The sequence below is a fragment of the Alosa alosa genome, chromosome 1, assembly GCF_017589495.1.
Source record: "Alosa alosa isolate M-15738 ecotype Scorff River chromosome 1, AALO_Geno_1.1, whole genome shotgun sequence".
In the NCBI taxonomy this organism is placed as follows: domain Eukaryota; kingdom Metazoa; phylum Chordata; class Actinopteri; order Clupeiformes; family Clupeidae; genus Alosa; species Alosa alosa.
This window is the reverse complement of record NC_063189.1, coordinates 48,586,205-48,609,480: the sequence shown is the minus strand read 5'-3', so window position 1 is coordinate 48,609,480 and position 23,276 is coordinate 48,586,205. Positions and strand designations below refer to the sequence as shown.

At 45.9% G+C, this 23,276-nt stretch overlaps 1 protein-coding gene across 3 annotated transcripts; it reads left to right on the top strand.

Moving 5' to 3' along the window:
* Window positions 1-1,455: 1,455 nt before the first annotated feature.
* LOC125302096 (RNA-binding protein 33-like) lies at window positions 1,456-23,179 on the top strand. 3 transcript variants are annotated; one of them, XM_048255125.1, is made up of 18 exons: window positions 1,456-1,560; window positions 2,296-2,371; window positions 2,546-2,594; window positions 3,270-3,343; window positions 3,688-3,994; window positions 5,312-5,371; window positions 6,587-6,740; window positions 7,451-7,620; window positions 9,569-9,656; window positions 10,140-10,198; window positions 13,785-13,887; window positions 14,267-14,685; window positions 15,829-16,254; window positions 17,565-17,867; window positions 18,068-18,661; window positions 21,091-21,216; window positions 22,353-22,390; window positions 22,649-23,179. In XM_048255125.1, the coding sequence occupies exons 1-18, from the start codon at window positions 1,542-1,544 to the stop codon at window positions 22,725-22,727; spliced, it is 3,144 nt and encodes a 1,047-aa protein (XP_048111082.1). In that variant the 5' UTR covers window positions 1,456-1,541; the 3' UTR covers window positions 22,728-23,179. The 3 variants fall into 3 exon arrangements, with proteins under 3 accessions (XP_048111082.1, XP_048111077.1, XP_048111068.1); XM_048255120.1 differs by having other exon boundaries at window positions 9,569-9,776; window positions 22,356-22,390; XM_048255111.1 differs by having other exon boundaries at window positions 9,569-9,776.
* Window positions 23,180-23,276: the final 97 nt, after the last annotated feature.

The window sequence follows — 23,276 nt, the reverse complement described above, 5'->3', positions numbered from 1 at the left end:
ATCTTTGATCCTGATTTTTCTACCATTGCCTTACTAGGTCATTCATCTGTGATATCAAAATCATGTTCATGTGTTAAGCTGTTAAAATGCATATATGTTATATGTTCACTGTCAGTGTTGTAAACATATATGAATGTCAGTGTGACCTGCCTAACATCTGTATTGGCACTCTCTGGGAGTATATGGGACAGGGGAGTCATAAATCCATCCTTAATAAATGACTTTCCCTAGGGGTTGTGCGGTGTATGGGAGCCGAAATGTGCCTTTGAACCTGAGGTCTGTGTTCGCCATTCATCTAGGCTAGCTAATCACTGAGGTATTCAGTCAAAGGTCCTGGACTTAAAACAATACATTTAGCACACCAGCTCTTGGAGGCTACATTCCCAGAAGATTCCCAGCCCTGTTGATTCCACCACATACGTCCTTGTAGCACACCAGAAACAAGAGGGATCTGCAACCACCGCCTACAGCACTGCCTGCAAGAGGATCTGCCTCCATCACAACTGCATCAACGATCAATAGCCCAGAAGCCTTCTGCATCAATTGTGCCGCCAGAGAGCCCATCGCATCTTCACTGCCACCAGCCAGAAGGGCTACTGAGAGCCCGGGGGTCTCCTACATCATCGCCACTGGTCAGAGAGGCCACGACATTGCCATGACAGCCCTGGAGTCCTCTGCATCGTTGCTGCAAGTGGAGACAGTGTGCCGTACACCTCGAAGGCTCCTCCTGGATGCCCGACTGTCTTTTGAGTCAACGTGGTCTTCAGAATGGGCAGCTCATATTCTGTTTATATATTTACAGTAGGTAATTTAAAAACGGTTTGAACTGAAAAACTACTTTAGCAGCTTTAATAAATTACCCCCCAGAATGGTGTAGGCTGGGGCATGGAACTTGCCTTTAAACCTACATCTCTAGCCTCTACCAACCCAAAAGGAAATGAGATTAAACCACCGATTTAGCGTTTTACCATTAGGGCATTATTTTGCTATTAATGGATAATGGTGTTTTATGGGCTTCTGGAACTTTGGAAGGCTTAGTTTGATTTCAATGCATGCCACCTATCTGGCCTAGTTCATGAAAATGAGGTGGCCCAAGACAAACAAACAAGATAAACATGACCAATTTGAATAATCAAATTATTATTTGATCAAGTCTTAGGGTCTACTTGGTGTTTGAAGCAACTTACAGCCTTCATAACACATGCTCAAGTAGATCAACTGGTGGTGAGTTACTGGTGGTGAGCTTTTCCCTCTAATTTGGTGTCACAGATCATGGAGATAGTGTCCATTTTTTATAGAAAGACTTGAATTTGCTTTCATTATTTTTAGGTCAAACACCTACTGTACACAGGAAACATGGGTGTGGGTCGGTAAAGATCATCATTCTAGATCTCTCACCTTAATCAACCCACAATCCCTCACGTCAGTTCCTTCCCATCACAGCGCATCATACAATCCATGGTTCTCACATGGTCAAATTTTTCACATAGCAAACTCTGCGAAGCTGCTAGGTTAGCAAGTTAAGTAAACTGCAGAGCGTCATGGCCACCGATTTCCAAGGTAATATTAATGTTAAAATAGTTCAAAGGACGTTGAACTTTTTGGACAATTGTAAGGTAGCAAATTTTGCCAGCTGGTTAGCTATGTTTTTGAGCGATGATAAAAAGGGATGAGTGAATGGATGGGGATGACTAGCACTAACCTTGTTATCCACCTGACATTTGAATATGGTATTTTAGTTTCTTGTGTCAGCCAGCTAACTGAGCTGAACTGCATTGCGTAAACGTAGAAAATGCATCCTTCTGAATGATTAACGTTATCATAGTTGCTAGCTAGCAGAGACAACGCCGTTACAGATTATGTGAGATGGCAATGTCAGGGTCAGAAGTCAGCTTGAGCAGAAATAGTCAACAATGAAGGATATTTGGTGCATTAATAAAAACACTTAAAGACCTTTACTCTGTTTTCTCTAAACTCTGTTAAAGTTTAGAGTTTTAGTCTGTTTTCTCTCACATTATCAAATAAGTTTCCATCCAGCAATGTAGCCTTTTAACACATAGGCTTATTTATATTTTTGTTTATACGATGTATCAATGCTGTTGCCTTGTGTGGGTTATGGGCTTAGTGGTGGTCACACAAGAGAAAATCAGCTGACATTATGCATCACTCAGTATACAAAGTGTTGGCTTGAAGCAAAGATGCCCCATATGTTCCTTTAGCATTGCTTTAGCATAATTGACAGCTGTTCTGTCTGCTTGAACACGAGTTTGGCCTTTACCGCCCTGGTACTTGCAGATAATGAGTCAGATGTACATTACAAGCTTGGTCTAGAGCAGTCCCCCAGGAGGAGTGAAGATGAAGACTTGGACAGGTAAGCTAATGTTTCATTGTATGTCAGAAGCTCCAAGCAGACATGCCCTAGACAGACACATCATTTCCTGATGTAATGTAAGATTGACCTTTTACTGAAGGTCATCACACTTTTATTTGAAAGCAAAAAGCAGCAAATTGAAGAATTTCCCCTATATATTTTTTTTCCCTTAAGTGATTTGGATGTTTGTCTACTTGATGATGCCTCCTCTGACATCAGAAAGGTAAGGTAGACTCATACTTGGCAATCATTGTAATGTGTTACATACTCTAGCCTATACCTCAAGCATTTTAGAAAGTCTAACAGTCATTAAGAATTATGATCAAGACTCTGAAATGTTTAATCTTTGTTTCATGATGATTCCTGAGGTCTTCAGTTAATATCTCTTTGGTAGTCAAATATTTGCAGCTTAGCTGAGGTGAAGTTATGCCCGAGCCGCAGGGCTTGTGACAGGTGGTCTCTTCACAGGGGAAAGTGCCCTGTTTTTCCCACTAGTAACTTCATATGGTCTACTAACTATGTCCTGAGGCACAGTGTCCGTATGTGCCGTACACAAAAAGGGGTGTGTCACTCAGTGAAGAGACGGAGCAAGTGTTATGGTAGAACTGAGGAAATGAAGGAAGCTACAAGGTTTATGAATGATATTAGAGCCTCACTGTCAAATCAGATCACTGGAGTTCTAGCACTTAAATCATATCACAAATATTGACAAGATCTTACTTCACCATAAATGTTTCACATGGGTATATTGTTCAGATCAATGTGGTTTTATATGATTATGTGATTCTTTTAGATAGTTTCGATGGGAAAAGGTCCATCCGTGTGAAAATGCTATCCAAGTCTTTATCTTGCCCTGTAAAGGCATTTGGCAAGTCCATTTTTGTACATTATTTCACAGAACATGTCTGACGTGCCGGATGAAGACCTGAGCGATGACCTTTTGCACAGCGATGAGGAGGAGCTAACGATCTGGTAAGGTGAACTTTTCTGCTACCTGCTGCGGCCCTGGCTGTTGCAGTGGAGCCTGAAAGGTTGATTCTCCGACATCTTCTCCATGTCGAGCTTTCTGACCATAACAAGCATTCAGTGCTGAGCAAACACTTCAGAGACACATCGCCCATGATGAGTGTGTTATTTCTAAATGCCCTTATCTCGCCAAACAAGGATTACGTGGCTGGACTCAGGAGAGCTATGATAAGTAGATACAGTTCAGGGATGATGGCCATTAGTCAATATTGTTTCTGTTTTGCCAGGTTCAAATTGACAGAAATGTATTGCTCAGCTCATGCTCTGAACAAAGTTGTCCCCTTTCACAGCTACAATGATACAGTAGACAGCAGCCAAGTCACGACTCCTCTAAAGCCACCTTTGGAAACCCACGAAGAAATCCCCACTGAAATCAGAGAATCTCCCCTCTCTCCGGGGGAAGGGCCAGCGGTGGACCCCAGGGGAAGTGAAGAACCTGAAGGTAAGGTCATCTCTGGTCAAGATGAGGAGAGTGGCCACAGCAGCGCTGCGAACGCCACAGCGGCCGAAGACTCAGGCAAATGTGCCAGAGACCAGGAGAGCGAGGATGAGGCTGTGGACGTGGAAATCAATGAACCGTTCGATGATGAATTTCAAGTAAGTCCACACCGAGGTGCTGGTGTATCTTATCTCACAAGATAACATTGTTGTTGTTGTCTCTCCTCGGGCCAGTGGGGGTGGGTGGAGAGATTTGAAATCTCCTCTGGTCCCATTGGGAGAGCGCCTGAGAGAGGGAGGCAGGCAGGCAGGTAGGGAAGTGGGGGCGAGGCATGTGTGTGATGGAGAGGTGAAATTAGATCTATTATCGCTCCCTGACAGTTTATTTATCTGCGCCCTGACAAAGTTTGTGCTGACAGCTTGTTTGGCGGCGCTGGATTGCTCCTGTGTCGCGGGCGCGGGCGGCAGCAGTGAGCTCTGACCTTGAACGCCGTTTCCCAGCGGAAAATGCAACACTTTTGTGTCGCTGGAGCGACGCGCTGCCAATTATCTCAGCTGGATAATGCGAGAGAGCGCGCTATCTAGGATTAGGCCAGATCTGATAGCGCTTATGCTCAGGTGAAAAGATTATTGACCTTTTTAAAAAGATATCCATGAGGCTTAGATACGGTGCAGGTAATTGATGCTTTTTTTATGGCTCGTTCCTCTGCCCTTATATGGAATGAGCTGCAGAAAGAGAGGTCAGCTCAGAGATGTTGGGAGGAAACGTCTGATGTGATTGATCTGTGAAGGGTCTGACTCATGGCAAATGATCTCCGCGATCAAGACATGACCTAAGCTGTCATCTGGCTTGTGATGAGGAGTTTATGTCAGCAGTTCAGGGCACAGATGCATTCCGGTGGCACGGAGACAATGTATGCATTTTTAAAACGTATTCCCATAACTGATGCATAGTTTACGTGTTTAGTGATTTTGGTACATGCAAAGTATGTGTTCAGCTTCACACTATTAGATAGGAGACCTGAGTTTGCTACAAAAGATAACCCTGACAAGATGACAAAAATCTCCTATGATAACCATCATTGACAGAAAACATAGTAACAGCATATGAAATGACTCCTGAATTTTCATATATATATATATATATATATATATATATATATATATATATATATATATATATATATGCATTATATATATATATATATATATAGAGAGAGAGAAAGAGAGAGAAAGAAAGAAAGATATATATTTTATATATATATAGAGATATTTTATATATATATATAGAGAGAGAGAGAGAAAGAGAAAGAGAGGGGGGGGGATACTTTTAAGCAGGAGAGTTCCCTGGAGGCCAACAGTGCTGTCAGTTGATTGACCGACATCCATTGTGTGACTCAATGAGGCAGTATTACTCCCAAATGATGTACAGAAGAAATCTTTATTCTACATTTGCTTTGTTTGAATATATTCCAGGTCATCGAGATCAAAGAGCAGTCTGACCTAGAGGCATCCACCACAGCTGAAACCACTAAGGTAGTGATCATTAATCCGTGGATTGTGGACCAATATAAAAATACATCGTCTTGTCAAATTTGACAAAGGAGAACTGCTGGTGTCCCTTGGAAGGGATAAGTGTTCATTAGCACAAGGAAATAGTGTTAACATACACCAACTTGTATCACCCCACCCGCCTTCATCAGAGTCTTTTTATATTTGTTTAAGAAGAAACAGGTGTGTGGACTTCAGCATTCTAGATAGAGTGAAGTAAAAATGAGTAGAAAATCATTAGTATTCTTAAAATCATTAGTATTCTTAAATGAGTGAGCCCCATATTAATGAATCTGATTATTGGACTCCGTGGGTATTAATAATTGTTTATTGTCCTGACAAAAATAACTTGCAAAGACACTAACAAGTAAAGAATCTTGAGAACTTCATTCCCAAGTTTAAAATGTTCTTAAAATGTCTATTTTTCATGCTTACAATTACCAGTGTTTGGGTTTTGAGACGCATGATGTGAAATAATTCTCTGATTCAGAATTGATTTGTTTCCTTCATGGATCTGTCTGATTGCTTTCATGTGATTGGCTGATTTTGGCCCTTAAAGCTCTGCCATGTTGTTCCGTGGATTAATTATTCTTCCCTGTCGTCCGCCACGTGCCTCTTCATCCAGCAGCCCAGACACAGAGCTGTGATGAGTGGCTGCCGTGCAGATGGCATCTGGTTCACTGAAAGACTCACAAACACACACACACTCACACACACACACACACACACACACACACACACACACACACACACACACACACACACACAGACACACACACAGACACAACAAACATACAACAAACATGCAACAATCAAACACACACACACACACACACACACACACACACACACACACACACACACACACACACACACACACACACACACAAGCCATGGCAGACGCGGTGCAGAGTGTGGTAGCCTCCATCTGTGGCGTTAGACACCTCTGATTGTGTCAGAGCAGTCTGGACACAAAGGGCACAGAGAGAGAAACGCCTGTGTGTAGGAGGGGGGGGGGAGGGAGGGGAGTGGGTGTCTATATATTGGAAAAGAGTTGAAACCGGAGGAATGCGTGAATGAGTGTTTGAATCAAAGTCATTTTTATTACTTTTATTATTTTTGTGTATTTCATGTTCTGTCCATGCTGCTTGGTTAGTTTGGTAGTCACAGAGGTAAAAATATACTCTTTTACCCATTCAGGAGAGCTGTAATGATGAGGATGATGAGTCCAATGAAGAGGAAGAGGATGAACAGTCCTGTCATTCCCGCTTTAAGAGTGAAAGGAAAGAGGGCATGGTGGTTGTACGCTTGTCAGACGGAGCTCGTCAGAGGAGAAACATCCCCGATACGTTAGGTAAACCAGGTTCACACGGTGATGACAAAATGAAATACAATCCATGTTTCTTTTGTTTTTCTTGCTCCAGTTATCTTTTTGGACATTAGTAATGCAGTCTGTAAATTTGGAAGCTTTGGCTGGGCCAGGGAGCACCCGAGAGAACTCATCCTACTAGAAAACATTTAACCAATACAAATTCTCATTTCGAGTGAAGTCAGAAATTTCTGTTGTCTCAGAACTTGTGACCATAAGTGACAGTTTATTTCCTGTGGAGAGAATGGTCCCATAGTGGCTGATTGGAGATGTCATCTGAAAGCATGCCGTTACTGGGGCTAGTGAAATAAATCCTGACAGTTGGTCTGAAGGAAGTAATTGCTGATTCAAAAAGGAGGGGGGAGAATGGCGGATGAAGCGGAATAATTTGATGTGTTGTTTTATACGTTTTCACATCCAATCTTTCAAAGCCAATGTGAGAAACAGTAGAGCCTTATTACTTTGCTGTCTAGTCCAGCAATAGCAATGGTAGGAGCCTTTCTATTAAGTTATAAGCTTGTGATAATTAGGTTTGACCTGTGAGTGGAGTTCTTACTCCACCAGTTAGCTCTTGTGTAATATCTTAATATTCAACTCTGCGCCAATGTTATATGGTGAGTTATTAATGCTCCTCTCCTTTTTTTTTTTTTTTCAAGGAAGTTCCTCCTAATGCTTTCTTAAACATTGTGCTGCAGAGCTTTCAGGTGATTGCAGAACTGGGGCCAGAGACCCCGCACGCCGGCACATCGCTTGTGGAGGAGCTGGGGGCCGTCGACCACCCTCCAACTATCTAATGCTTAGCAGGATGGAAGTGAGAGGCTTCGACCCAAGGCCGCAACCCCAGGCCCAGCGGTCAAGTGTGCAGGTGAAATGCACGCCGTCGACTGCCACTAGTTTTTTGCAACTAAAGACAACAAAAATTGGGTTCTTTTTCAACCTCTGCTCCTCCTTCTCTCACATGCTATCTGTGCTGCTAGTGTGCTGTCAGTTTGTGTGTGCTGGTCTTTCTCTCTGTCCTTCAGCTCCTCTGTCCTTGGGGAAGCCATGGGAGTTTGCTTAGGGGAACGTCAATTACCCCCGCTCTCTTCACCAATGCTTATCTGTGTTGATATATGGATTATAGCAAATAGCTTGGCAGTTGTCTGTATGGAGCGCATTACATGAAATTAGTTTTGTGTTTTCCCTTGGATTTAACATACGGGCTGTCTTTTTGTTATGATTAGAATTTCTTTTTTCTTGGACCATGTAATTCCACTGAGGAAATTATTGTTATTTAAAAAGAACAGCAAATACAAAATCAAATCAAAACTTGTTATCAATTAAGAAACTTCAGTCTGCGGATATATAAATGGGACGCATAGAATCCAAAATCAAACTTAAAACACTGAAGTGAGCCATTTTGTTGGCGTTAAACAGCACTGGCATGTGGGCTGTCTAATTGAATGACGGCAGAAAGAAATCAATCTGCTGCCGCGGCCCCTAATGGTGCCTGAGCTGTGCAGCGGGGACTTGAGAGAGCTGCTGTAATTGCTAATTTAGCAGGTCAGGCGAAGGTGAAACAGGAGTAAATTATGCGTCTGTGTCTCCCACACACACACACACACACACACATGCATGCGCGAGTGTGGCGGCGTCGACGACGCATTTGCATTCTGTGCGAGGCGCGAGGCATGTGGCTGGCTGCCTGTGCCAGGGACAGGGGCCGCACTAACAGGCGTGGGTGGCAGGGAGACATCTTCATCTCCACCGCCACCATGACTTGTGACGGTCACAGGCCCAGCTCTGATCCCACACTAAACCTGTTGACTGCAGACATGTGCCCTGTGCTTTAGATCTCTGGGAGCTCTTATGTTGTTGGGATATTTTATCTTTTAAAGCTCCTTAACAGGAGTCTGTGCATTCTCTGGTAGGGCTTGGTATTGTTTTAGATGAAAAAAAGGCATATTAATTAACGTTTAACGTTTGACCTTAAACAGTAAAAGCCTCAAGTTGGCTTGAGGGCAAATAATAAAAGAAATATATGAGCAAGAGTAATGGAAACATGCTGAGCCCAAATGAGCATAGAAAAAGCAATAGCATATATATGAGCATATAGAAAAAGAAGCTATAGAACACAGAAAGAATAACGGCACCCAAAAGCAATTGCAGTCGATCAGATTCCAAATGTCCACACATCCACACCTCCTCAGCTAAACGAGCCCATGCCTCAGCTCTTCCCAGCTCTGTGAAGCTCCCTCAGCTGCTCCATCCAGCCCATCAATAGTGCTCTCTTCTCTTCTCTTCTCTTCTCTTCTCTTCTCTTCTCTTCTCTTCTCTCAGGGAGGAAGCTGAAACCTCCTTTTCTCCTTAACCTCTGGAAACACAATCTCGCTCTCATTCTCTCTCTTTCTGTTTTTTCATGTGTTCTTTCTTTCACACTATTGCTGTGTAAGCTTCTTATTATCATGCTTTGTCTTTTCTTTTTCATTGTAGGGATGTGGCATCACGAGTTTTGTCTGAGCTCTATCAAGGTGCATAGTACCCTTGTCCCAGCAGTGAATGTCCTTCTCTTAGACCCTCCACCAACGGAGTATTGGACGAGCTGCTGGGCAGGCCTGTTGGCCTGGCATGGCATTGGCCCAATGCCCGTTCAGTGGCTTTGCCACCTGTGTTTGTGTTTAGTTTGCTAACATTGGCCCTCTCCCCCCACACTGCACCCTGTCTCTGCTCCCCTGCTCTGGTAGGACTGCCGCTAGGCGTCTGCCACACGGTAGGACGCCCGTCGTCTTCTCCCGTAACTTTGTGTTTCTCTGTGTTTGTGTCCGCTCTTGTAGCCGCCGCTGCCGAGCCATCCACGCCCCCGGGCCCCTCAACAGCGCTACTTCAGCCCACCGCAGAGCTACAGCCAGCCAGGCCACCAGGGTAGGGCTGCACCCCAGGGACCCGCACGTTCAGTAGCCATCCTCACTGGACGTTCATCTCCTTGGGTTCGATCAGGTTCAGGCGCTCGGGTTTTATCATGTGTGTCGTCAGCACATCCAGGTTTCTGATTTTCTCCTAACTTACAATGATGCAAAGCTCGCGAATGGGGTTTTCTGTTCTTCATGTTGCAGGGGTTGTTATGTTTTTCTTTTTTTAATTATTCAGATGGGTGAACTAACGGTTTATTAAATGTACTTCAATTTATTTTAATTTCAGACCCAACAGAACACTAAAGCAATCATGAATGTGGCTCTTTTTTTAAGTACAATTTCACAGATATTGTACTGAATATCATATTAGATGTAGTCTATCTCACTGTCAGATATGATGAGAGTTGTCTTTGGTGTGCGGGCGCACTTGTTTTGGAGTGTGTGTGTTTGTGTCCTACAGAGCTGGTTAATGGGCTCCTTCCTCTCATTGCAGTGCCCTTGATGTGTGCACAAAGCCAGGCCAAGCCTGCTGTGGCTCCCCAGTGCCTCTCTGTGAGTAGCAGCTGCTCTCTCTTTTTCTGTGTGTGTGTGTGTGTGTGTCTGAGTGTGTCTGTGTGTGCGCGCATCCACACAAAAGGAGAAAAAGAGGAGGGGTAGGTGTGTGTGTGTGTGTGTGTGTGTGTGTCATATAGCTATTAACCATCCCTGCCCTGGCTAAACACTGTTTGAGAATCTGTAAACATTGATGGGTGTCCCAGCACAACTGGAAATGTTTGATAGCAGCTTTAGGCACTTATGTTTATTTCATTTAGATGCAGAGGGGGAGGGGGATTGTGAATTTGGCTTAGCTATTTGAAACAGTTTTTCAGCCTAGATGCGTTCATTCTTCTCAGAAAATCATGAAAAGCTTCAAATAAAATGATTTGTCTCTCCCTCTTCAATTAGAAATACGCGAGTGTGTCCTCCAACTGAGTGCCATGTGTTAAGTGTCACGTCCTTCCAAATGCATTTTCAAGCTGAAATCATTGATTTGTCACCACGGGCATCAGAAACGTCCAAACTATGCTTTGCCTTGACCCTCTTTCTTTGGGATGTGTGTGCCTGATTGACATCTGCTGGCAAGGGGGGGCTCTTCCTGAAAGGGAGGCAGAAAATTGGGTTGCTCTCGGGGTCGCTGTGTCAAAGCCACTGCCCGGCCTGAGTGTCAGCCCCCTTCTATTCACTCGGCCCCAAACGCTCCCCTGCTCCCCGCCACATGCGCGCCAGGCCATTTATGTGCTCCGAGTCCAGGGGCTGGGGCTCTCTGGCCGCTGTTTATTATTTTGCGGTGTTTGGACGTCTCTCCCCGGGCCACAGCGGAGGTGGCGAATCCCTGTCGCGTCTCACCCAGCCAATCACGGAGCTTCCTCGGACCGGTCCTGGGGTAGGATGCCATTTAGAATGCAGGTGACAAAATGCCCCCCAGAAACTTTCATTTGCCAGTGGGCATCTGATTAATCACGATTATCATACCATTATCATACAATCACACACTAATCGTACATGCAGGGCCCCATCTGCAGCCTGGGTGTGTACAGACTATTTTCCGCAAGGGGTAAAGCGAGAGTGTGAGTGAGTGGAGGGGGGGGGGGGGGTGTTTAAATATTAATCCTGCCCGTCATTGGAAAGTTCATTTAAAAAAATGAAAAAAATAGAAAAGGGCGAAACGGCATTGAGGATTTCATCAAATTGAAATGGATGGATTGCCTCCAGTGAATGATCTCATTAATTCCATTAATTGCGACACAGAATGCACCGCCTGCTGTTTGTTTGCAGTAAATGACAGCTCTGATTGTGCCGGACTCAGATAACGGGTTCTGTGTGTGTGTGTGTGTGTGTGTGTGTGTGTGTGTGTGTGTGTGTGTGTGTGTGTGTGTGTGAGCATGTGTGGGCGTGTGTGTGTGTGATCGCGTGTGTGTGTGATCGCGTGTGTGAGTGTGCGTGGGTGTGTGCGCTTGTGTCCTTGTGTGTGTGTGTGTGTGTGCATGCGCTTGTGTCCCTGTGAGAGTGTGTGTGTGTGTGGACGGGTGGATGCTTCACTAGTTTGCTGTATTGGCACTACTGAGGTGTCATAGGCTTTGCAAGGTGAGGAAACTGGCAGGGAGTTTTTTCTCCTCTAATCATGAGAAGTCCCTCAGGTGAGCATAATGAAGAGGGTGGCATATCATTACATTTCTGGATTGATTAGAATAATTTTTCACCTTCCAAGGCATGAAAAGGACCTGTAATTACTTTTTTTTACAATGAATATTTACCACATAATAGGATTTATTTATTTCTCAGAAATGAATGCAGTGAGCATATTTGTGTTGTTTGAGCGACTGCTGGGTGATATAGCAGAGTCTCTCCTCTGAGGTTTCTGTGGCTCCGTAGAATAGTGGTCCCAGTGCGGCCGCGCCCCATGCCTCTGTGGCGTTGGAGCTGATCCCAAACACAGAGCAGTGGCTAAGTGGAGGTGGCATTAATGAAACGTGCCTCTGTTGTCCTGTGAATTGCCCACCTCATTCAGTCTGGCACAGTCAACTCCTGAGTCCAGCCCAGGGCCACAATACAGCCCTGCTGAATGGCCTCCCTCTCTCTCTCTCTCCCCGCCCTTGCTCTTCTCTCCTTGTTTTCTCCCCACTCTCCCTCCCTCCCTCCCTCCCTCCCTCCCTCCCCTCTCTCTCTCTCTCTCTCTCTCTCTCTCTCCCTCCCTCTCCCTCCCTCTCTCTCTCTGTCCCAGACCCACCCCCATTCCTCATTCTTCCATATCCTTTTTTGGTTCTCTCGTTTCCTCTCGTTTGGTCCGTCCATCTCCCGCTCCCCAGCTCATGCCAGGCCAGTGAATGGGCACACGCGTAGTTATCAAATTCGCACAAGCCGCCCGCCCATTGTGGCGTCCTTTTAATTAAATCCTACTGGGGGCTGAGTGCGACCTTTCTGAGTGGGGAACTGATTACGCGGACAATGGCCGCCTATTCCTTCTCACTCGCCATTCCCTCGCTGTTGCATAGAGGCGCTGATTAACTTTGTGTTTGGGTCAGCCTGGCTTCCCTCTCCACTGTGAAGAGGGGGGAAAAGTAATCAATTTTCATTTAGAATGTTGATTAGGGGTGATAGGGATCAGGCAATTAGCGGCAGGTAGGAAGCTGTAAATACAGAACACGCATACACCATTCATTTTGAACCCACCATGCGTGTTTAAATGTATTTATACTTGTAGTACTACAGTAATATACTGTAGTATATTTTTAGAGTTATATTTTTACACTTTTAGCCTTTATTGACAAGAAAGTAAAGCTCAGGTGATGAGTAGGAGGGCGATGGTGGGCTTGGGAAATGACTGGCTGGATTCATAACTAAACTCTTGTACCGCACTATGGCTCACCAAGCAGAATGATTTCTGTTTTTTTTTTTTTTTTCCTTTTGAAAATTAAATTATGGGGTGTGTGTGTGCCCTTGCTTTGGTGTGTGCGCATGCATGCATGCATGCATTGCTTGCCATGCGTGTGAATAATGCATGCGGTTTTGTTATAGTTTTATTAAATCTGCAAAACTGCCTGTAGAATTATACATATGCCTTGTGAGATTTAAGATTGAGCTCACCCAATGCTCACTTTTTTGCAATGTAATTAGCCTTTAATTGAACATTTGAGAATGACTGAATGAAGAGTATCTTATAGTATCTTCAAGAATTCTGTATAAAAATATGCTGTGTCTGTTTCTGCCAAATGTTTGTGTGTACAGTGTGTGTGTGTGTGTGTGTGTGTGTGTGTGTGTGTTCTCATCTGAGGTTGTATCCCATTGTGGCATGTTTACATGCCCTTTGTATGTATGTGTGTGTGTGTGTGTGTCTGTCTTAAACTTTGCTGTGTCTCTTTGACTGTTTTATTTAATGCGTGTGTGTGTGTGTGTGTGTGTCTGTCTTAAACTTTGCTGTGTCTCTTTGACTGTTTTATTTAATGCGTGTGTGTGTGTGTGTGTGTGTGTCTGTCTTTTAAACTTTGCTGTGACTCTTTGACTGTTTTATTTAATGCGTGTGTGTGTGTGTGTGTGTGTGTGTGTGTGTGTGTGTGTGTGTGTGTGTTTGTGTTTGCTCGCTCACGTTCCTCATCCTCAGGGGGTGGCTGCGGCGGGCCCGTCTCACTTCCCCCAGCCCCTGCGGTCCCAGCATGCGGAGCCCTGGAGGGGACAGGCGCCCCCAAAGGAGAGGAGGAGCAGCGGTGAGTACCCCCCCCACACACACACACACACACACACCGTCCCCATCACTACCTCACGGCAGCCTGGTCATTTGATACGGCGGAGGGGAACATTAGGACGGGATGCCCCACTGCACCCTGGGAAATGTTCAGCATACTGCTTCACAGCAAACATTATGTACATAGAATTATAGGGAGCGCGTTGGCCGCGCAGGCCCATCATGGGGGATGCTCAAGGTATGGCTACTCCCCAGGACCCTGCGGGACGCAGCCAGGCTGCCCAAGGTGTAAGCAGAAGTTGAGATGTCACATCAGATCAGCTGAGATGTGGCAATATGGCACCACATGCTCACTTCCTCCTTTTTTGTCCCCCCTCCCCCCCTCCCCTTTCCTTTCAAAGAGCCCCTGGTCCCCGGACAGCATATGCTTGATCAGTGGCGCTGCCCTCGTCCACTGGACTGCAGTCCCAGGTTGCCTGGCCAGTCCCACAGGAGGCCACCACCCCCGCTGAAGCCACGGATGGAGCAGAGGCCGTGGCTGGGCCCGGCGCTGGAGTCTGGGTCTGGGTCTGGGTCTGGGTCTGGACCAGGGAGAGAGATGGGGAGGCAGGCCGGGCTGGGGCAGCCACTAGCGGGGCACAGAGAGCCCCTGAGGTCTCCCCTTCCTCCACCTGCCCCCTATAAGATGGCTCTGAACTCAGGGCAGCTCCACTCCAGACCCTTCCTGCCCCAGAGTCAGGTGTCGCCCCAGTCCTGCTCCCCCACCTCAGAAAAGCCTACAGCCACACCCTGTGTGCCTGTTCATCCTGCCAGATCTAAGGTAGTCAATGATGCACTTACATACACATACATACATACATACATACACACATGTATACATACATACATACATACATATACATGCCTTGCAGTCTTCATAAAGAGCCCACATAACCATATGAATGCACACATTTATGTCAGTCTCTGTTTTTAGTGGCAAATATTTCTTATTTATGACTATGAATGTAGTCATCACACTGGCATGTTTTGGGTGCCAGCGTGCCCCAGAGATCAGCCGTGCCACTCCAGTGCCACATCTAATGAGTGTGAGTACTAGAGGCTTGACTGCCCTCTAGTGGTAGAATTGGCTTTTCACTCGTCTTTTAAAACATGCCCTTAACACACAGAGTTCATCTCGGAATGACTTGTCATGTAACCATTAAAAATTGTGAATGCAGAAAAGCTGGGGTGATCTGGATCTGGTGATATATTAGGTTTGTATAAAGAAAAGCAAAATCACTTGCTAGTGAAATGTGGAGAAGAATTCCAAATGATGTGCATGGAGATTTAGACTACTGAGGTTAAACTAGATTACAATGGGACACTGTATTGAGTGTCGGGTCAGATATAGGTGCTTAAAGGCAGTTGTAGTCTGTCACTGCACCACGCCGGCAAAGCGGCTGTCGCCGAATCACCAGCTGCTGCCAGATCAACACCTTTATCACCATACTCACACCAGCTGCCACGGCAACAGCACCAAACCACACCCCCAGTTTGCCTTCTGCCTCTATCTGTCCAATCATAAAGCACCCTGCAGTGCCTACCCCTTTCTTCACACTGCCTGAATTAGGCACAGAGGAGTGATGATTTATTTATCTCTCTCTCTCGCTCTCTCTCTCCCTCTCTCTCTCTCTCTCTCTCTCTCTCTCTCTCTCTCTCTCTCTGCCAAATGGACACACATTCACAAATGACGTTATTTCTCTAGCGGTGACGCATTTTACTGCCAAATGTTCTGGTTCTTGAGTGTTCATTGTTTTGTAAAAGTGCTTATGATCCAACTCATCAATTGAGTGTCACTGTTCTGTGTGATGTTTTACATCTGTGCTTCAGTTGATGTGTACCGTACATGAAAATGAAGATGACCTTTACAAAATGTGCTGCAAGGCTGAAAAATGCACCTCTAATCAGTCAATGATTGTCACAGGTCACACCTTGTTTTACCAAGCCGAGTGCCTTTGCTGATGCAGCACCGAGCCACACTCAGAGTCCAGTGCAGGCCCAGGCTCAGGTCCAGCCTCGTCCACGCATCCCTGGCCTCCCGCCAGTCCGGTCTCCCGCACGCATCTGCAGCACGGACGCCTTACGTCTGACTCTGGCGCCGGCCGCGCAGGTGAGGCCCATCACTAGGGGCGAGCTGAGCGCCAAGCCCGCGGTGGTTGCCAGGGGAGTGACCGCCACGGCCGTGCCCGTGCCAGTGCAGCGTGCCAAGGCGGAGGCGGCTGCCAGCAGCGCTCCGGAGCCCCGGGCCCCTGTGAGGAATGTGGGTCAGAAGGTCAAGGAGGAGCCCCCGTCTCCAGTCCGGCGCGCCCGGAGCCCCCCGGCCGAGGCCTGCGTGAAGGCAGAGGAGAAGGTCAGTCAATAGCTCAGCTCTCTAAGGGTCAGTGGGCCTCCGAGTTGGCCAGAAGAATTGGCAGATCAGCTCTTATGAAGTCACTGGGCAAAATTCATTTTGTGCAATCATTAGTCTACCAATGCAAGCACAAATAGAACTGAAAGAAGTGAATAATGAATGCCTCCTGTGTCAAGTTTGGGGAAATGCATGTGTCGTGTCGGCTGTTGAACAGTTTCATGAAGTTTTGATATTTATTTTGAACATTTTATCCTTTTACACTAAAAGCGGTTAAACAGAGCCAGGTGAGGTGGGTGAAAGCAGAGGACTGCACATCTGACGAGAGTCCTTAGATGTAATCATGGGAGTGGTGTTGAGTCTCTGAAAGAGGCCTGTGAGGAAGGTCCTGTGATGGTGCTGAAGTGTCGGCTAATAGAGTCCTGACTCCCTCCGCAGTCAGCTCAAGGTCAGGCGGATCTGCTGAAAGCTGGTCATTAGACCCAATTATTAGCTCGGAGAATGCACTCGGCGAAAAATCAATAGCCTTTTCTGCAGCCCCTTTCACAGGGTGCGGCTGCCAATCAATCACTCCCACCCACCGCCGCCGCTGCCAGTCCTCGTGATCCCCAGCGCACGGTCACATCCGGCATTGTCAGTGACCTTCCAAGCACAGCAGCCCTGTGATAACATGCCTTCACAGGGGAGGTGGGAGGGTGGGGACCGAAAGAATGGCAATGTCCCTGTTTTTGACAATGTCAGTTATTTCTTTAGATGAAATATGTAGCCAACTACACACGCTAATGCTTTCTAGCTTAGAACCTTGAACATGAAAGTGATGAGAAGCGTATTGTGATTTTGTGTATTGAAATATTCTTTATTGTTTCTGCTGTAGTCCTTTTATGGTGATCACATTAACTTTTGTTCTATTTCATTGCTAAAATGTTTTTTAGACATAAGCACATTAACTTTGGTCACACTGAATTAATGGATATTGTCTTACTCGCTGATTGAATTGTTAAAGCTTAAAAAAAAATGGACAACAGACCATTAAAACGTAGAGATCTGGCAATTCACCCCATACTACATGAAATTACTTTGTAAGGAGTGGACAATAACAACTAAAATTCATTGTCATTCTAGAGCAAAACATTTCAGTCTAGTGAATAATCCATATTTCGAATGGGTAATGATATTCATGCTTTCAATGTGTTAAATAAATAATGTGTGCTTATGTTATGTACATCCCAGCAACAGGTAGGTATAGGACAATATATTGGTATATTTTGGTGTGTTGATTGTAATGTGTTGCCTGTCCCACTGTTGCCTGACAGGAGGATGAGGAGACACAGGCCTACAGGGAGAAGATGGAGGAGCAGAAGAGGAAGAGGATGGAGGTCCTCCGTCAGAAGGAGCTGCGCAGGCAGCTGCAGGCTAAGGAGAAGCGGATGGCCCTGCAGGAGTCCACCAGAATGCAGCGAGTGGGCCAGGGCCCGGTGGAGCAGCAGAGGTGGCCCAGGGAATGTGGCCAGCCGTGGGGCCAGGCATGGGCAGCGCAGCCCTACCAGACAGCCCAGAGAGAGTTTCCTCCACCTCCACCACCATGTCAGTTTGACTCTGAAGGTGCATTTCTCCAGGTATGTGCATCTTTTTTGTTGTTTTTTTGCACAAATGCATGTTTGCCCTCTAGCCTGTAGTGTGCATAGAGCACCATGCATTCCCCGGTTCCGATTATTTTCTCATCAGGGAGAAACGTGGCTCTAGGAGCCATGTCTTGTAATTCTAACATTCATCTCTCCTTGTCCTGTGTTCTGTGTTCTGTATTTGGCTGGCAAAGGGGCCAGACAACATGGGACCTGTTCACTTTAGAGAGGTTCCGCGAGATGGACCGTCGCCAGAAGGACCAGCCTCTTTCCAGCAAAGCCAGAGAGGGCCAGCACAGAGCTGGACTGACCGTCTCCAGCAGTCAGGAGTCCAGCCTCCCCAGCAGCCAAGTCCGCAGAGGGGGATTCAGGTTCAGTGCCACATAGTGCATGAAGGCCGACCCAACGCAGAGCTCCGACTCGGGCCGCTCTCCTCGGATGCGGCTCCTCGGAGCCTCCAGGGTCCTACCGCCTGCCAGCCCCAGCCTCAGGTGATGCCTGCACCCCCGGCAGAGCCGAGCGACTCAGCGGAACTCCTGTCGGATGATTTAGAGTCTGGCCCGTGGCCGCCGCTGGATCCGGACGAACAGCGCTGGTTTCGGCCCCCGAAGATATGGACTCCCCCGTGGAGGCCCCAGAAACGGATGCAGCCGTGGGTGCTGGGGGAGGAGCAGGAGCCCGTGCTGCCCATCAGGCCCATGCTCAAGAGGACCGTGGCTCAGAGAGAGGACCACTGTGAGGACGAGGGGCGGCCGCCGGTGAAGGTCATTCGGCACATCACAACAGAGGTGAGTCTGTGTCCTTGGCCACTGCATGTCAGGCTCTTTTTTTTTTTTTATCTCAAAAGTTTTTTGAAGAACAGTGACATGGGTTGTATCAAAGACATATATGATCAGTTCCTGGAAAAAAAAATTAGATTACTATTTCAGAAAATAAATTATTTGTCATGAAATTCTGAAGTTGTTTTTATCTAAATTAGGGGGAATAATGTACTCCTAACCCACACACCCTGTCCTCAATCTTACAACTAGCACTTGCACAATGCCACACTAGAGGAGCATTTCCCCCAGGTCCTCATTGTTTAGGCAGAAAGCTCGTCTCAGCTATGTTGATGTTCAGTGTTGGCCATTTCTATTTTGTTCTACATTTCCTGTAAATTAGTTGTGCAAGGTGATGTGTTTTCCTCTAGCGATTTTATTTTCCACAATTTGAGTTGTTACCTCAGATTGTTGAAATTGTCGAAGACATAGTGGCAACAAACATCCTTTTGTTCTATATTGTCTGATGGGACTCGGCTTCCTGAGGTGTTACAGGTACCTTCTGTTTACCTTCTGTTACAATTATTTGTATTTTTTTCATTGTTATTTTCTTTCATTCAAGTTCTTTCATCTCTATGCGAGGCCTGTATGCTCTGTGAATGTTCACATTGAGCTTTATAACCAGTGCCCTCTGCTCAAGGTGGGAGTTTTCCTCTAGGTGTTCTTTCATCTCTTTTAAACCTTGTAATTTCCTCTTAGTGACACACACACACACTGTTGCTAAGCACGCAACCTTTTACAGTACGTGCATTGTGGTGGTGTTCAGATCTCCCCTCCCCACCCCACCCCTTGCCTCCTCAAAGGCATCCTGAGAAGAAAAGGCAAGTGTTGCGGCGGCTGGGCTTTGAGCTGCGATGAAGATAACATGGTGTCAGTCTTAATAGAGGGGAGTGTGGGAGGGATGTCTTTGCAGAGGGGAAATATCTGCAGGCAGCCAGATCAATGACGTTTGCCTTTGACATGGCAGCGCGCAGGCCTGGGCTGAAAGACAGCTCGGCGAGATGTTACCTAGGGGACATTGTTTTGCTGTCAGTCTAGGCAGCCCCTGACAATGTTATCTTTCTCCCACTCTCCACTATCAAGTATCTTGCAGGTGTGCAGAAATGGATGCCCACCCCCCACCCAAGACGCGCAATTAATCTTCTATGTGCATGCGTGTGCGAGTAGTGCGTGTGCAGGCGTTTGTGTGCCTGTAATACCTATTAAGAGCGAGTTGCCAGTTTGGCGGATTTGGATTGAAGAGCTTAGCTGCAGATAAGGGAAATTAATTTTTCATCAAGAATAATAGAGGTGCTGCGCTAACAGGCCGTTAACAATGCGCCGTCTTATTGCAGATGGTGAATTTGTCAAGTGTTGTCACTCCAGGATAATGCGTCTTACGAGGTGACTGGTATCAATGAGGGGTGTGATTTGCTAAGGACAGGGATTAATCAATTTACCCAGCGCTGAGACCAGCAGACCACAGATACATTTTTTTTCTCCTGTGTTTTCTGTGGGATATGGAAGATGTAATACGCCCTTGTAAGGCTGAATAAATACGTGCAGGTGTTTTGCCTGGATTAGAAGCCAAATGTTTTGTGCTGTGTTTGAAGAAGTAATATTGGAACTTGCAGTGGAGCAACAGACTATGGAGAAATGGTTTCTACAAGAGATCTATTAGTCATAGCAACCTGGGCTAGTTAGAGTTTAAAGCTTAGGTCACAGTTGTACTTAGGATAAAAACAAACCAAATGGGCCAAATGGGAATCTCTCTACACATTAGTGATTGAGCCCTTTCAAACTGCTGCTCACTTGGCATTATGTTCTGTCACACAGTCTCCTTTTTCCATCTGTCTGTTCAACAAAATAAATGTAAATATTTATAAAGATATTGTGCTTTGACTTTAGCCTCTCATTACAGGTGGATGGAAGAATATGCATCAATCGGGCTACGTGGAAGGACCCATGAGAGTTTTCTATGGTTCTTTATTGGTTTATCATGTGCTGTTTTTTTGGTGGTGTTGGTGGTGTGTGTGTGCACGAGCCATAAGGCCTGCTGCAGGATGGGAAGGTTGTGAGGACACACAGACTGCTGCTGGGAGTTGTTCTGTGTCGGGGGTAAACTCTGGAAGGCAGTTGGAGCAGCTTCACTGAGAGTTTGAAGCGGTTGAAGACGTCCTCTGTCTCGTTCCCCCTGCCTGTTGGGCTAATCTAATGAAATTTGCGTTGGACCAATGGAAACTGACCGTTCGGTTGCAGCCGGTGCCGGTTTCCTCTGGTCCTCTCCCCCCTCTGTTGAAGCTCCACGGCAGCTCCACAACCCTGAGTGCTGGGGCTCTGCTTTTTGTCTGTGTTGGTAGTAGTGAGGAGTGTGTGTGCAGGTCTCAGAGGTGCTTTGTCTTTTTGTGTGTGTTTCAAAGGAGGAGCACAGGGCACAGTGCTTTAGCACCAGGGATATTGCTGTGAAACATCAAGACCACCTTAATGTGACCAGACTCATCACTGTGGGAAGACCCCTGCAACAGCCTGACCAGCTGCAGAATATAGTATGTGTCGTGTGTGTCTGTGTCTGTGTCTGTGTCTGTGTGTTCTGAATCCAGTCAAACTGTAGTTATGTTACTGACACCACAATTACTGACACTAGCAATTTCCATTGCTCTCAAATAAATGCCATACATCCCTTTTGTCAACCAAATTCTCTTCTACTTGAACTGAAGTGACCTTCCTGTCAACACATAATGTGGCCATAACAGTAAATAAGTGACGCCAGAAGGAAGCATTGGGCCCTTGTGTGGCGCGCAGGCGGTGCGGGCGGCCCTCTCGCCAGGTCGTTGTTAAGGGAAGCAGATGAGCCAGAGAGAGCCAGATGGGCCGTGGCTGCCCGGTGCTCGCTAGGCAGGACGAGGCAGAGCAGCGGGCAGGGCGGCCAGGAGAGGCAGAGGAGGTGGAGGACGCGTGCCCCTGCTATGTGTCAGTTGAAGGGCTTTCTTCATCAAACGTGGGGGGCTCTAGGAGCGCAAACCTGCTGATGTCAGTCCGTCTGCACAGAGTGGAGGCAGAGGATCAGCCCCCACAGGCCCAAGTCCACTGCAGCCTCTGTGGGGTTGAGATGGTAGAAATATGCTCACGGTCTGACCAGCAACAAAAGAATGTCGGACTTTCTAGCAGTGCCTCATTCACATTTGGCATGACAACTGTGCCTAATGGTCATTTTGTTGTTCTGACTCTTTCAGTACTCGGCCTAATAACCAAAGCTATAGACTGTAAGATTTTACAAAGAGTTTACTATATAAATTTACTACAAATAACTACACACTTGCACCCTGGATACACCATATTTGATCTTAAAAAAGATACAGTTTGTGAGCATTTCACTAAACTCAGCGGATTGACCTCTTACCATAACCACCTTTCAACTGAATTGACAAAAGCATTGCATTCTGCTTTGGCATGGCATTAAAGTATAAGTAGGCTAAGGCTATATATACTCTTTTGATCCTGTGAGGCAAATTTGGTCTCTGCATTTATCCCAATCTGTGAATTAGTGAAACACACACAGCACACAGTGAACACACAGGTTTGGGTGATGACCTTTGGTCCAGTGGGAGGAGGGTTGGCAGGTAGTGTTGGTGGGCTTTTGATTGGCTGACATCTTTGGATCTGTGTCCATCTTTCCTCCCAGCAGGACATGGATGACAGAGGGGGCGTGGTCTGTCACATGTGAGTACATCCTCTGAAATGGACAGTTTTGTGCCAGTGATTTAATCCTATTTATAGCCCATATTAACCTACAGTAATAATGTACACTTCAAAGTCCATTTGGTGTACACTGACACACAGGCAACCAACCAGTAGTGATGCTTTGTATACATTTAGAATTATCTGAGTTACTCTACTGTTAGCTTGTTTGCTATATTGAACGATACATCTTGTACTGTATATGAATTATTCTTACTTATTTTGTCCTGTCTCATACAGGCTTGAACAAACTGGATTGTGGAGACGGTGCACAAATTCACTGCCAAACTCCAACTTGATTGTGAAGATCAATTATTGAAATGACCCAAAATTACAACATATCATTCTACTCCTGGAGAGTACAGTACAGAAGCACAAGTTGTGAGAGAAATGTCCCATTTAAGTGTAGTTTCTGCAAGGCCTCAGAGGCTAATATTATGTTAAGATTTTGTCACTTATTTCTGGAAATACCTTGCTGCAGTTTTATGTTCAAAGATGTCTATTAAGTTGAATATGCTAATGAAACTGTCTTGTGTTTCGAGGGGAAATATTTGTTTCTGCAAATGCTGTTAAACTGGACACAAATGTGTGTTGAGTCTTCTGTGTCCATTTTATTTGATGCTCTACTTTTTTATTGTGTTTATCTTTTAGGATTAGTGGATTTATTGTGTTGCAGTTTTAAGAGGTAAAAAAGACAACATTTTATGTAGTTCTATGTGGGTGGCACTTAATTGTATATGTTAAATGTTTTTATTTTTGTTGACAACTCCGTTTCCCTCATGTTTGTATTTGCAGTTCATTAAAGCATGCAGGGTATTCCTTACACTCTTTGCGACTCTTGAGTTACTGCGCCATTTGTGGACATTCT